Source organism: Macrotis lagotis, chromosome 5 (assembly GCF_037893015.1).
Source record: "Macrotis lagotis isolate mMagLag1 chromosome 5, bilby.v1.9.chrom.fasta, whole genome shotgun sequence".
Classification (NCBI taxonomy): Eukaryota; Metazoa; Chordata; class Mammalia; order Peramelemorphia; family Peramelidae; genus Macrotis; species Macrotis lagotis.
This window is the reverse complement of record NC_133662.1, coordinates 177,135,904-177,151,548: the sequence shown is the minus strand read 5'-3', so window position 1 is coordinate 177,151,548 and position 15,645 is coordinate 177,135,904. Positions and strand designations below refer to the sequence as shown.

General features: G+C 35.9%; 1 protein-coding gene across 1 annotated transcript in view; it reads right to left on the bottom strand.

The window, feature by feature from the left end:
• The window catches only part of IGF2R (insulin like growth factor 2 receptor), a 155,141-nt gene that overhangs the window by 18,854 nt on the left and 120,642 nt on the right, over positions 1-15,645 (bottom strand). The window contains exons 33-41 of the mRNA XM_074187971.1: positions 14,625-14,744; positions 13,099-13,355; positions 9,641-9,856; positions 8,085-8,234; positions 4,935-5,096; positions 3,313-3,520; positions 2,782-2,928; positions 1,947-2,181; positions 1,114-1,250 (exon numbers count right to left, since the gene is read on the bottom strand). Of these exons, the coding sequence (XP_074044072.1) occupies positions 1,114-1,250; positions 1,947-2,181; positions 2,782-2,928; positions 3,313-3,520; positions 4,935-5,096; positions 8,085-8,234; positions 9,641-9,856; positions 13,099-13,355; positions 14,625-14,744 (1,632 nt within the window). The remainder of the gene's footprint in view (positions 1-1,113; positions 1,251-1,946; positions 2,182-2,781; positions 2,929-3,312; positions 3,521-4,934; positions 5,097-8,084; positions 8,235-9,640; positions 9,857-13,098; positions 13,356-14,624; positions 14,745-15,645) is intronic.

The window sequence follows — 15,645 nt, the reverse complement described above, 5'->3', positions numbered from 1 at the left end:
AATCTTGTTGAGTTAAAGGAATTTATTTTAGGTATATGGAAAGGTAGTTCTCTCCATTGCAGTCTCTTCTGACTTGATTCACAAAGGTTATGCCAAACTTTGGCAGGTCCTACATTTGAAAAAAATCAAGTGCAAGCCCAGCAATGGGTGATCATTTAAGAATCAACTTGATTAGGTTTGAAAAGGTGTATCAGTGGAGGAGCTGTTAGTTAACAAGTAAATGATTTCTTTATTTTGGTCACAGCAAGTCAAATGTAGAGGTAAGAAGGATTATGATCTGCACTGTTGGAAGAAGTTTTTACACAGATGATGATGATGATGATGACTATGTTTGACTTTCATTCTCTAAGAAGACCACAACATCATGGAGGTAATGCCATGACAAGCATGTGAATTAGAGGGTGCTGTGCCAAGTCACCAGCCTAACTTTCTCCTCCAGAGCCATCCAGGTCCAGTGGTCAGATATGAATCAGGATGACTGGAGATGCCCTGGATGCAAGGCAATCAGGGTTAATGACTTATCCAAGGTCACCCAGTTAATAAGTGTCTGAGGCTGGACTTGAACTCCTGTCCATCAAACTCCAAGGCCAGGACGTTTCCACTGCACCATCTAGTTGCCCTCATAGAACTTTTGAAGTAAAAAAGTTGAAAAAACTAAGACAATACAAAAAATATATATTTAATTAGTAGATTTTCAGACAATTTTGTAAACTGCTTAAATAAGCAAAACAGTTCTAGGACTTTTACAACTCATACAAGTATACTTCCAGTTAATCAAGGGGAATAAATTTGGACTTCAGATGAGGAGGGAATGACATTTGTCACTGATAAGATATTTCTGGCTCCCACTGCCTCTGGACTAAGGTTAGATTACAAGACAATAAACTTTAAGCATGGGTCCCAATTGGTTCAGGAGCCCAAATGTCCAGAAGCCACAGTGGCTCATTTGATATCCAAAGAAATATTCAGTCAAAGTGTGAAAGTATATAAGTGCACAACCTTTGAAAGAAGTTGGTCAAATTCTTCAGAGACTATCACAGACTTGGAGAATAAGTCATCTTATTTTACAAAGACAGATGTCTCTTAATCACTATAATGATACAGTAGGATTACCTGTCACATCTAGCTTCTGTGTATGAACAAGTCCCAATACCTGGACAGTACCAGTTATACTCTTTTTGCAAATGCTAGCCCTTTCAGGGCAGCCAGAAGGTCCTTTATATATGCTCTGACACAAGTTAATATAGTACCTAGAAATCAACAGAAGAACAACATTGGGGAAAATGTGTAAGTATTCTAAAGACACTAATGCTCTATTCTAATGCCCTGAGAAATGTATGAAATGTTACTCTCTTAAATTTTCAGAAAATCAAAATTCTTTTAAAGAATAAATTTTTATAAATTATAAATGCATTACAAATGAAAATTATCTGGCAAAATGAATTAGAATGCAAACTATTTTTATAAGAAAAAACTCATACATTGGTATTATCACACTAAATAGGAATGAGTACACAGGTTGGGCAGTAGATTAATGTTAGGACATCATACAACTGATATGCATACACATGCACATATAGTATGTATATACACATACATATTTTATATAGACATATATATTTATATGAATTCACACTATTTCAAAGACAGCTTGGCACCCTAGTAGATGCAAAAGTTAAAATACCTTCAATAAACCTGAGCAATACCCTACAGGTAATTCAGAATTGCTGATTTTCATTTGAAGAGAGTTTCACTTTTAACTTAAGGAGCATTTTTTCAACAATATGATGAGCAGAAATTATAACTCAAGCACTTTATCTACCAGCAGATAGCACGGTGATTTGCACACATTACTTACATACACAGATATTTGTTATACTTCAGATTACAGTGACTCTCTCCTGCTACTACTGTCTAACAGATGGAAAACAGAAACTTCTACTCACGAGGTACCATCATGGACAAACAACCAGGACCCAGTAAGAGAAGAAAGCAGCCGCAGGTCATAGGTTTTGTGTTTCTGAATGAATTTGCAATCCATCTTCTTTGGGGGACAAACAGCTTTTGTTTTCCATTCAAAAGTCACCTCACATCCACGGGTCTCACTGAAGACTTGTGGTGTCCCAATATCAATATTTTCATCACAGCTGAATATAATAGTAGAAGATCGATAACTATTTGCTGTGGAGAAAAACATTCATGAAATAGATTCTATTTGGGGTTTGTCTCTTTTTTTTAATCAAAGTTTGCAACAAAATTCAGAATTTTTCTCTCACTTTTCAATTCTGAAGACACAAAAGTCTATGTCATGAATCTTACATGCAAAAACATAATCTCCCTACTTCTCATCATATGTTCTTTTATTATAAATTTAACTTCGTTATTTAGGTTTTCTTAGTAGATTTCATGGCATCAAGAAAAAAGGATTTTTTTTGCATAAGTATATGTAGATTTATAACTGATATTAAATGGCTTGCCTTCTCAACAGGAGATGTAGGGGTGGGAAGGAAGGCAGGGAGGGAAGTGAAGAATTTGGAATTCAAAAATATTTAGAAATGTTTTTACATGTAACTGGGGTGAAAGTAATTATTAAATCATTAAAAAAAGTCTATGTAGAGTTAGGGTTAGGGTTAGCATTCATTACAGAAATCTTCTTAGTAATGACTGCAAATGGCCTCCAACTGAAACAACTTGAATTAAGACAAAATTTAATTTTGTATTTTTTGTATAGCTGAAGGTCACCAATGTTCTTTCAATGTAACAACCAACAGTTCTACTTACAAGATCTGCAATATCCCCATTTCTTATCTCTGTCAAAGTTATCTGTTGTGGCACACCAAGGTTTTGGTTTTTCTTCTCTAATACAATCATCATAGCTCTTTTCACGATATATGAAAGGAAAGACACAGGAATCGCCTTTTTCAGTTTCTGAAAATAAGTACCACATATGTAATTAATATTATACAAATAGTATATTGCCCATGCCAAGGAATTAGGCATGAATTAGAATTATAAGGCAAAATTAATAATACAACCAACCCATTATAAAAATCACTAACTTGGACAGTAATAATTACAAGTTGTGGTCATTAAATGTAAAACGTTTTTCTGGATACAGTGGTACTGAAGTGATTTGTGAATGCTTATATTAATTATGACTATTCCAAGGAGATATATAGTTCTGGCTTCCAATTTCAATGCAAAGGCTTCAACAGATTTGGCACCTTTCACTGTTGTAAGCCACCAATTTTTCTAGTAATTCCCAAAATTCATTTTTAACTTATCATATATATCCCCATTAGAATGACTCACCTGGAGGACACTGATCACCATTTAGATATTTTAAAATTACTGTTTCATCTTGATGTCTATAATCCAAACTCATTGATGCCAGCCGCCCAAAGGAAGAGGCCTTACTGCTTGAGAGTAAGCACACCCCTCCATCTTTACAGCTCCCTTCAGGATCACTATTTGCTGCAGAACACACACCCACACTGTAAGTATGGGGTCCATGAGTTACCTAGATGGACAAATACAACTTCATGGATTATTATGAATATAAATCATCAGCTTTTGGTACTTCACTATCAAATAAATTTATCTCTAAATAAGACTTAATTTTGAATTGTCTTAATATATGCACCCCTCTTACCTTTGTCACACTTTTGCTGAGGTCACATCTATGTTCCTTCCTGCCAGAGGTTTCTCTTTCTCTAGGTATATCACAGCTATTCACATGTCCTTAAGTCAAATCAGCCATCTTTCCCACCTCCATGGCCTGCCCAACATCACCCTGATGAGTCCGTGAAGAACCTCTATCTATTCAGGATTTCTAACTTCACTTTTATCACTCATAGTTCTCATCCTTTCATCTGCTCTGTTTCCAGTACACCACCTAGGTTTCATAAATCCTGCAATGGAGACAGGCCTACTTATCCATAATCAGGGTCTTAAGATTGCTATTTATATTGTCTCTTTTTCCCTGGGCTTTCACATACTGGCTAATATTCTTCCACCTTCTATGTTCCCACTGTATCTGAAGCTCCTTAGCAATAGGGGTAGGAGGCTTATATACATGCTCAAACCTCAAAGAAACTGAAGTATAACTCTGCAAACTCTAGGTCAATGGACATAAACGCAACATTCAAGGTCCCCAAAGTATAGACTTGGAAAATACTCTGCACCTAAATATCAAAGACACTGGCAAAGCACAGCAGGGCTTACATAGTAGTTTGTCCAGGCACAGCTGCCTTACACATGGGATTCCCCTTCCCTACCTCTAACATCATTTCACTTTTCTGGTGAACTGATTATTATCTATTGAATCTTTTTCAGCAAGTTGGCCAAAAGACCAGAGAGTTAAAGTAATTCACCTATTAAATTGCTGGCTAACATCTGATTACACTCTATATATGACATTAAATATATGCAATAGGGTCTAATGAACAACTAAAATTTTACAGCATAGAAAGAGTAGTATGAATTTGCATATATACACATTGCAAAAGACCTGACCAGTAATCTATTGAGAAGGGTAGTATATTCAAATGAAAACATATAACCAGATATACCTAATTCCATATCAAATGGGTACCTATTATGGGTCTAGAAAGGGCAGGGAAAAAACTTTATTCATCAAAACCCTGCCACCTGTAGCTTGACTGCCATAGACCCTACATCAAGTTAAGCCTCTATTCCCACAAACATAGAGTCATCTAACAATGAAAAACTATTCCAGTTCTGGACCAAAAAAATAATGAGAAATTTTGCTACCTCTAACTTATTTGTTCAAAAATACTAAATATATAATGGTATAGATGATACTTAAATATTCCAAAGATTTTATAGTAGAATTATAACTGTTTCAAAAGATATTTGAGTCCATAATGTTTATATGGACATATGAGATAATGCCAAAGAAAAAGTAATATTACCTTAACCGGTCTCTTAGAAAGACTGGACAAGTTAAAGCTATAGTACAGTTGTTCATCTGTCACTGAACAGCCCACAGTTTTTACATCATCTGGACATACAATTGGAGTTCCCCATTCAAACACATAATCGCAACCATTGGTTCTTATCATCTCTGGTGATCCCTATTTTAAAAAAAAAAGAAAGAAAATTTTAACTTCATAGGAAATGTCATAATTCTCTTAAAATACTATCATCCTAGAAGATACAAAATATATAATCTAATTTATCAAGAGATCATAACCATATACTTAAATAGGCCACAGGATTAAAAGGTAGAAGTATAATGCATTACCTAATAGAATACACCTATACTTCTGGGTACCATCAGTTGTCTAGAAAATCAACAAGAGCAAGATGCCTCTGGGGACAAGAATTCTGGAGAGTTGGACACAGGGAATGTTCCATGGCAGGTAACCTGGAATAAGCCTTTTCTGAGGCCCAGAAAATCAGCCATGATAAACATAAGGAATTCCATAAGGGTCCTTTTGGAGTCTTTGTTACTTAGAACTATTTATATAACTCCAGAGCATAATTACTAATAATCATTTTAAAATGCCACTTCATATTTATTCAATGTATTATGAATTGGAAGGGCTTTCACAAACATCTCAATGGATTCTCAAAACAATTATATGAAGTAGGCAAGTCATCACCTTCAAAAGGAAAAAAAAAAAATGGCCTTAAATTACTTATCCAATATCACTCAGCTATTAAGTGGTAGGCCATGTTTCAACCCAGTTCCTCCAAATTCTTAAGAGCACAATAGCCTCTCTTCCATTACATCACTCTGTCCCAGAGACTCTACAAGTTTGTATCAATATATTAAGATTTTAAGTCATCTTTGAAGCGTTAAAGAAAAAGGCTTTGAAACAGTCAGAAGTTATCACTGCAAAAGACAGAAACCATTTACTTCTGTTTACAACTAAAGTTACTTCCTTTGTCAATATATGCATTCATTATTTTTAGAATCTGAAGCCAATTAAAACATGAGAAAAGAGTAAATATATATTCATTAGGCCAAATATTCTATTTCTGTCTGATGTTAAAGATTTCTTTCCCACATGATCTATATTCAGTTGCTCCTACATGGTACATACCATTCAGGAAGGAAAGAAACCACAAGGGGGAAAAATACTTCAAGTAAGCCCCACAAACCTGGAATATTCAGTCTCCAGATTTCTAAAAGCAAGCCAACACTGACTTGTTGCCAACATGTAGCTACTCCAAGACTCAATCGTGGTGTTCAGTATACTATCTTCCTACATGTAATCCTAAATGAAGCATAAAGCCTCATTTAGTGTGAGAAGAGAGTTCCACATAAAGAAACTCTCCATATTTATCTCTTCAAATATCATTTGAGAAATTCTATCATTTGACAGAAATCTTTTTATAATATCATTCTATATGGTTAATCTTCTTAGAATATGCTAAACAAAACATACTTTTCTTAATCATCAATTTAAATGACAATTTTGAAATAAATTGAAATATACTGAGAGCCTCAGAAACTATGTGAGCTGTTTCTACCCTAAATGGACCCTAAGTTATTCTGCTTTCCAATTTTTTTTAAGGTGTGATTTCAGTGGGGTGGGAGAGGAATAATTTCTTTTCTTGTTCTTATTAATGTACCTCTGTCTAGAAGTCTTGCTAACCTCATCTTTACCACCATCCCAGCTCAACTAGATTGAAAATCATGCCTAACTTCACTCCAGATTCTTGATAATCATGCTTGTTCAAAGGGATATAAAGGATGAAATAACAGATCTACAACAAGCCCAAGGCCCTCTCCTGAGTGAAGCCCATGGACTTCTGCCAAACAGAGTGGTCTTTTTTGCTAACTCCTGTGTCTGGGGATTTGTTCTCCTATGGTCATCAATTTACCTAAGCAGTTTCCTCAAGTGCAAAACAGGGATAACAGAACCTACTTTCCATGGTTGTGAGGAATAGTTTGTAAATCTCTAAGTTTTTGATAAATGTTTTCTCATTATTATTGTAAATGATTAGAGTTGCTCAAGTTTGGCCATTGGCCAAGTTGTACCACAAGGTTATAGGCTATTTAGGATAATAGGAATCATAGAACTGGAGTTGGAAGGGATGTTAAAGGTAATCTAATTTAATCCCTCCCCAAAACATGAATCCTAAGAACATCCTTGAAAAAATGATTCTAGTTTCCATAGGTAGACCACCAGTGATAGGAAATTCTCAAATTTTGCAGTGCTATAATTGCTTGGGTTTTTTTTTTTTAACTATTTCCTTATGTTGCTATTTAGTAGTATCTGACTCTCTGTGGTCCTATTTGGGGTTTACTTGGCAAAGATCCTAGAGTGGCTTGCCATTTCCTTTTTCAGTTCATTTTACAGTCCAGAAACTGAAACAAGCAAGGATAAGTCACCTGCCCAGGGTCACAAAACTAGTGAGTGTCTGAGGCTGGAATGAAGAGTCTTCCTGATTCCAAATCCTGTGCACCAGGTCCTTATACTGGGCTGAAATTAGACCCTTTGATTTTATATTCAAGGTTCGGAGTTTTAAAATATACTACTACTACTTTATTCAAAATTTACATATCATTACAAAAATTTCTGTTTGTAAAGCTGCTATTTGTATTTCTATTGCTAAGCTTCATTGCTGACTCCCTAATTATTCCTTTCATCCTTGAATTAAAATTCTGATTTCTGGGAACTGGATGATATTTTAGAGAGCAGTTAGTTCAATTCTCTCATTTGACAAAGACACTGAGGAGAAGTTAAATGACTTGCCAATGTCATCCAAGAATCAGATTTGGAGCTGGAAGAGAACTTAAGAGATCTTCTTATCCAATACCTTCATTTCACAGATAAAGAAACAGACTGTCAACAGTTCCCTGATCTCAATTCTAATATTCATTCCACTGTGCCCCCAGTAGCTACAGAGCTGATTGGTAGCAGTGATATCAGGTGGACAGAATCCTACTCAAATGACTGGGACTAGAGCTATAATAAATCAGTTTCATTGGGTTCTTTTTAAATAAAGGAGAAAAACAAATAAAGGGAATGTAAACATACATTAAGTCCTACATTTGTCACAACAATAAATAAAATATTAATGTTTAGGCCATGAAAAAAATTGCTTACCATATTTATTCCCCTCTTGCAATGAAACAAAATAATTGAGGAATAGTTAGCATTTTTATCTAGAAGACATGGGGTAGAACTATCAAAAGTGATATAAATTTCATTAGTTGCACGATTAAGTTGTGGTGGTCCAGTGACACGGCCAAGATCCTAAGAAATAAAAGAAAAAGGGGAAAAAATTTTTCAAGAGATACACACACACACACACACACACACACACACACACACACACATATGTATATAAACTCACATACAATTAAGATCAAAATGTTTGCTACATAGAGGAAATGATTCTACCAGAATATGAAGTTATCAATGATGAATGTAAAAAGTTTTGTCATAACTGTTAATCATTTCCACTTGTATCTCATTTTCAAAGAATCTAAGTTGTTAAATGCTTTCACTAGTGAACTCATAGCCCCTAGCATCTGGCTTCCTAGAAAGGGGTCAGATTACAAAGGGGCTTAAAAGACAAGCAGAAGAGTTTATTATTTGATCCTAAAAGAGAGAATGGAGGGAGGGAGGGCTATGTGTATTGGTGCAGGTATGGGTATATGTGGGTGTGTTTGTCTGCAAGCATGATAGGGAAAGATAGGGTCAGACCCAGATCTATGTTTTAGAAGATCATTTTGATAGCTAATTGAAGGCTAGACTAGAATGGGGAGAAACTTGAGGAAGGGAGCCCCAAACTAGCAGACTATTTCAGTGGTCCATATGTGAGGAGATGAGGGCCTGCACCAGAGTGGTAGTGGTAGAGGGAAGAAGGGAAAATATGTGAGATATGATCCAAAAGTAGCAGAAATGATGTAGTAAGGAGCCAAAGATGATATGATGCCTAGATTATAAGTTAAGGTGACTAGTAGAATGGTGGTGCCTTTGACAGTAAAAGGGTAGTTAGGAAGAGGCACAAGTTTGGGTAAAAAGATAAAAAAGTTCAGTTTTAAAAATATTAAGTTTATGATTCAATTCATAAATGAATCCATCTTTTATAATGGCATTGAGTCTCTCTCAAACACATGAGTGAAAAATATGGAAATAAAATTTTTTCTGAGATTATTTTCCTGAAATCATAATCTGAAATAAGCAAATTTTTCATATCAAAAACCTATACACTCACAATACTGTAGAAAATCAAAATATATGATACTCACTTTCCTGTGTGATATACTTATTAAAAGGTCTTAAAAAGAGTTCTTATCTAATAAAAAAAAATTGCATTTTACATACATTTTGAATTGCACAAGTCTTCTATTCATACCATAGAGCTAGGCTTAGCAAACATTACTTTCCAGCCCCTCTCACTCTGAAGCAGAAATTCAGGAGCAATGACAAGTGAGAATCACATAATACATATAAACACAAGTACATACAAAAATATAAATAGTAATATGACTCCTTAGCTTTCTTTTTATGTCAAAAGGCACAATAGGCATATCACCAGTTTTATTTCAAGATTATTTCCTATTCTTGAAGAACTTTTGGATGCAAAGGAGAAACTATACAAAAAAATAGCTATTACCAGATTTATTTGTCAAACTTGTATATGTGATACTTACTATAGGAGAGCCCTTTTCAGGAACCATACACACTGCTGCTCCAGCAGGACATGAAACTCCATGGATGGGATTTAGAGCCTGACAGATATTAATATAGAAATCTGACTTGGTTTCAGAGTCTTCATCATTTTCAACATAGGCTTCATAGCCAGCAGTTCGATGGATCAAAGGGCTGAGGTCAATAACAGAGCTTCCATTTTTCACTGTACACTGCTCCTGTTGGAGGAAATTTAGATCATATCATATATCCACACACCCAAAGACATAGAAGCAGTGTCAGAGGATTTGAAAATCCTACAGCATAAGCATAATTGCTAATTTAAAAAAAAAAAAAAACGCATGTACAATATTCACCAGATTGTTCACCCACTGAGGGGAGAGGGGAAGGAAATTATGTAACTTAAAAATATTCATATGTGGGGGCGGAGCCAAAATGGCAGCGTGAAGGCAGCATTTCCCCAGAACTCCTTCCCCTCAAACTCCAAAAAAACAAATGATGACTCTAGTCAAAATTTAGAGGGGCAGAAAGACTAAGTGATATATTTTCCCAGTCCAAGATAACTTAGAAGTTTCGTGGGAAAGGTGATCAGAGGTTGGGAAAAAAAGTAGAGGCAGCAGAGCAGAGTAGGGCAACCCAACCCAACCCAGCCCAGCCCAGCCCAGCCTAGAGATCACAACAGCTTGAAGGAGCGATGAGAGAACTCTGCTACACCAGAATGAGTGTGGAGTGAGGGATCACAGGACGCAGAACCTGCAGCAAGAATCTGGAGAAAGCAGCCTGCACCCCCAGAGATGGTATTGGAAGACTGAAGAGATTTCTCTGCTCTCCTTGGTGTAGGACTCTGCTGTTTGCCTACACTCAGATACAGGTTGTAGTTTGGGCTTCCATACTAAGATAGCAGGATTCCTCCTTATAGCCCCAGGGCAGAGGGAAGTACCTGTGTGTGTGGGGGGGGGGGGGGTGTCATCTACATATCAAAGCACAGGCAAGAGAGCATAAGACCTTGGAGGAATAAAGGTTCCAGTGGGGTCTCCCCCCCCAAAAAAAACTCCAAAGCCTTGGAAGTACTGTCTTGGGCTGAGGAAATGAGTAAATAACAGAAAAAGAAGAATCTGATCATAGAGAATTACTTTAGTCCCATAGAAGATCAAAACACATACTCAGATGATGACAAAATCAAAGCTTCCATATCCAAAACCTCCAAAAGAAATAGAAAATGGGCTCAGACTATGGATGATTTAAAAAAAAAGACTTTGAAAAGCAATTAAGGGAGGTGGAGGAAAAATTGGGAGGAGAAATGAGAGCAATGCAGAAAAATCACAAAAACCATATCAAAAGCTTATTGAAAGATATACAAAAAAAAAAAAAATGAAGAAAGCACTATGTTAAAAATCAGTTTAGGCCTAATGGAAAAAAGAAAAACAAAAGGCAAATGAGGAGAAGAATGCCTTAAAAAGCTGAATTGGCCAGCTGGAAAAGGAGATAAAAAAACACTCTGAAGAAAATAACTCCTTCAAATGTAGAATGGAACTAAAGAAAGCTGATGACTTTGCAAGAAATCAGGAAGAAATAAAACTTCCCAAAAAAAAAGCCAAAAATTAGAAAAAAATGTGAAATATCTCATTGGAAAAATAAGTGACCTCAAAAATAGATCCAGAAGAAATAATTTAAAAATTATCAGGCTATCTGAAAGCCATGACCAGGAGAAGAGCCTAGACTTCATTTTTCAAGAAATAATACAGCAAAATTGCCCTGAGATCCTAGAAGCTGAGGGTAAAATAGAAATCAAAAGAATTCACTGGTCACCTGAAAATGATCCCAAAAGAAAAACTTCCAGGAATATTACAACCAAATTCCAAAACTCCCAAATCAAAGAGAAAATTCTAAAAGCTGCCAGAAACAAATAATTCAACTACTGAGGCTCCATAGTCAGGATTACACAGGATCTGGCAGCATCTACATTAAGGGCTCGTAGGGATTGGAATATGATATTCCAGAAGGCAAAAGATCTTGGTTTACACCTGAGAATCGACTACCCAGCAAAACCGAGCATCCTCTTTCAGGGGAAAAGATAGACTTTCAATGAAACAGGGGACTTTCAAATTTTTCCTATTGAAACAAACAGAGCTATACAGAAAATTTGATCTCCAAGTATAGGACTCTGGTGAACCATAGAGGGGGCAGATGAGAAGGACTAACTATGAGGAACTTAATGATGTTGAACTGTTTGTATTCCTGCATAGGAAGAGGATCTTGATAACTCATATGAACTTTCTCATTTATAAGTGCTGTTAGAAGGAACATATATAGACAAGACATAGGAAGGAGTGGAATATAATGGTATAATATAGTAAAAAGATGGAGTCAATGGGTGATAAAGGAAAGTACTGGGAGGAAGGAAAAGGAGATGAAGAAGAAGCTAAGAAATTTCACATGAGTCAAGAAAAAGCTTTTTCAATGGAGTGGAAAGGGGGGAGGCAAGGGGGGGATGAGTGAGCCTTCATTCTCATCAGAAATAGCTCAGAGAGGAAATAACAAACACACTTAATAGGGTGAGGAAATCTATCTTACCCCTAGAGAAAAATAAGAAGGGGATGGGAAAAGGGGGAAATAGGAGGAAGGAAAGGGGGAACAGGTGATAGAAGAGAGGGAAGATTGATTGAGGGAGAGGGTACTCAGATTCAACACACTTTTGGACAGGGCCAGGATGAAAGGAGAGAGAGAATAGAATAAATGAGAGTGGGGAAGAATAGAGTGGAGGTACAGCTAGTAACAGCAACTGTGGAAAAATATTGAAGCAACTTCTCTGGTGGACTCATGATAAAGAAAGCAACTCATGCCAGAGACAGATTGAAATCTGAAGACAGATTGAAGTATAACTTTTTTTTTCCACTCTCTCTGTTCTTGAGGTTTCTTATCTTCTTGGGGAGGGGGGGGGGGGGGGGGGGAGTATATGTTTACCCTTATGTTTACTCTTATAACACATTCAATTTACATCAATGTATGACAAGGAAACAATAGACTATCAGACAGCCTTCTGGGGGGGGGGGGGGTAGGGAAGGGAGGTGGGGGGAAAATTGTAGAATTCAGAGCCTTGCAAAAAATGATAGGTACATATTACTATTGTATATAATTGGAAAAGAAATAAAAAGTTAAAATGTTAAAAAAATTCACATGCATGTGGATTAATGTTGAAAATCTTTCATGAAACATGTAACTGGAAAAATAAACTATCAATTGGAAAAAATAAATGCTTGTTAAATGAATAGGAAAAAAAAGTTTTAACATTTTTATTCTGATATCTTCCATCAAGTGTGTTTTATGGCTAGCACAACCTGGATGGATTCTGATATCTTCAATGTCAGTGATACAACTGTGATATGAAAGAGAAGACACTGAAATCCAAGAATCAAAGCAAAATCTCTTTCAGAGTTGACACATAGTTCTATGGACTCACCTCTTCCTCACAAGCCAGTGGGGTATGCCAGGAAAAGTAAAGAGTACATGTCTGTTTATCCAAGGAAACAAACACAGGCTTATTGGTTGCCCCAGAATTGTGTGTGCACACAAAGCTAATGATACTTTTATACTTCAGGTTACGCTTGGAAGGGCAAGGATTTCCAGCATCATAAAAAAGTTGTAATACTTGATCGACATACATTAACCTACTGTTCCAACTTCCAGCACTAATTTTGGACATTCCAAAGCAAACACCTGAAATAAATGGAAAGAAAAAAAAAATTAATGATGTAAGGTATATATTTTTCATGATTATTCCTTAACTTTCTCAAGTTTACTATAATACTGTACTTTTAAGATTACATCACTCATTTATCCATCAATTTCTAGAATGTGATATACCTCTATCGATAGATCTGCAATATCAATGAGTATGATACTCCATCCAAAAGTAAAAATTATAATTTATTCACACATTCTCATACATTTTCTGATGTGGCATAGTTACCAATGGGCACATCAGTTACTCAGTGATTACCTCCCATTCTCATTACTTGACTGTTGATCCCTGTTACCATTATACATCTTCACTGGTTATCTTTTAATACCACTTCTCTGTGCAATTCCTTGTTGGTAATATGTCAAACTACCACAGGCCACAACTACTTATTCATAGAGTTTTGAGTGACTCATAATTCCAATTTTTGATCAACTATTATTCCATGACTCTCAAAAAGTATCATAAGAAAAATACTTATGTCTTCCAAAAGCTGGCTTCATCATTTCAGGAAAAAGGCTGCATAATTTTCCAAAGGCAATTCTTTTCATTCTGTGCCTATTTCACTGTCTTGCAATGGGTATCCACTAAATATATATACATATTGATGGTTCATCTGACTCTAATTTCATTATGTGGATAGTTAGGTCACTAAGGATATCATTAAGGAAATTGCACTGTTGTGGAGTTTGATTTTATCAGTACAAGGCAATCCACAAAAAAATACGGGTCACTGCATCTGTTAAAGAGAAATCCTCTTCCATCTAAATTGTACACTGGACATCCTTTATTATTGTGAAACATAACAGGCAAGCATACATCACTGAGTTTTAAAAGTATAGTTTGACTTAATTTAGAAGTTCTTATCCATTTCATTTTACTTCCCAGAGCCTACAGACAACATACACTAAATTTCATGGAGTCAATCTGCATTGCACACATTGAAATAATCAAGAAAAAAAAGGAAAAAAGAAATGAGAATAAAAAACATTTTAAAAATACACAATTAAAATAAAAAAGTTGCATGGGACCCTGAATGATTAAGTCTCTTGATTCCTTGTTCTTTCTTTCATTACACTAGAGCTAACATAGAGATTTTTAGTTTAGAATTTAATTTTCACCAAAATTGGTAAAATAACAAAGAATATATTTCACTTTCCTATTTTCCTCATAAGTACTTCAGCACAGGAAGATCTTGATGCCTTTTAAAGCATTAGGATAAGAAGAAGATATATTTTGGCACTTACCAACTCCAGAAGGGCAGTTTTTAGTCCCACCACAAATGCCTAGAGAAATTAATCCCTTTTCACTATAATAAACCGAGTAGCCAGAGTCATTCTTTAATGAGTTCAGATCAAATAAATGGCCTGTAAGCAAAGGGAAAATTTTAGTTTTTAAAATAACAGACATTTTGAAGGATTAGGAACACAATATTTCAAAAGCAGGTTTCTATTCTTTTGAACACCATTGTATCTGTTGCCGTCAGTGCAAAACTTAACAGTCTATCCACCCTCTTCTACTGAAATGGCATAATATGTGACTGAATAGCTGGTAGACTATATAAATCTTTGTCTAGGTTGTAATACTTAATCCCTGGATTTCTAAGTGAAGGCATAGATAAAAGTGGCTCAAAATATGTTCTTCCTCTTGTTGTTACACAATAAGTACAATCTAATGCTGGGGTGGGGAACCTTTTTTTCTTACAAAGATCATTTGGATATTGATAATATCATTTATGCATCATACAAAATTATCAACTTAAAAAAGCCTGCTATATTTGGTCAAATATCTAATTAACTGACCTTTGACCTTTAAAAAGCTCCTAGATTTATTGAATTTTAAGTCCTACCTGAAGTTGCTATAGCAGCACCATATCAAATGATTTCAGGGGATTTCTACAGCCCATGGGTTCAACATGCCCCACCCCTGATCTAGGGCTATACCATTTGTGTAACCTTAATCCCTAGTTTCTAAGCAAACTCTTCCAAATATAGCCTTCTATGTTTCCAGACATGAGCACCTTTTGAGAACCTCCACATTCCCTTTTCCTTCTAACCATACTGAAGAAGCCTGTGTTGCGCAATCAGATACTGCTACTGAGGCAGCCCTACCACCACAGCAGCCTCAGTGATAGGAAAGAACTGAGCCAAGAACTCAAAAAAGTAGGTCTGTGTCAACACAGCCTAGGCACTTGCTACCATGCCTAAGGGCTTCTTCTAGGTCTAAACAGTCAGAGTAGTCTATACCCAGGGTAAGACTTATGCACAA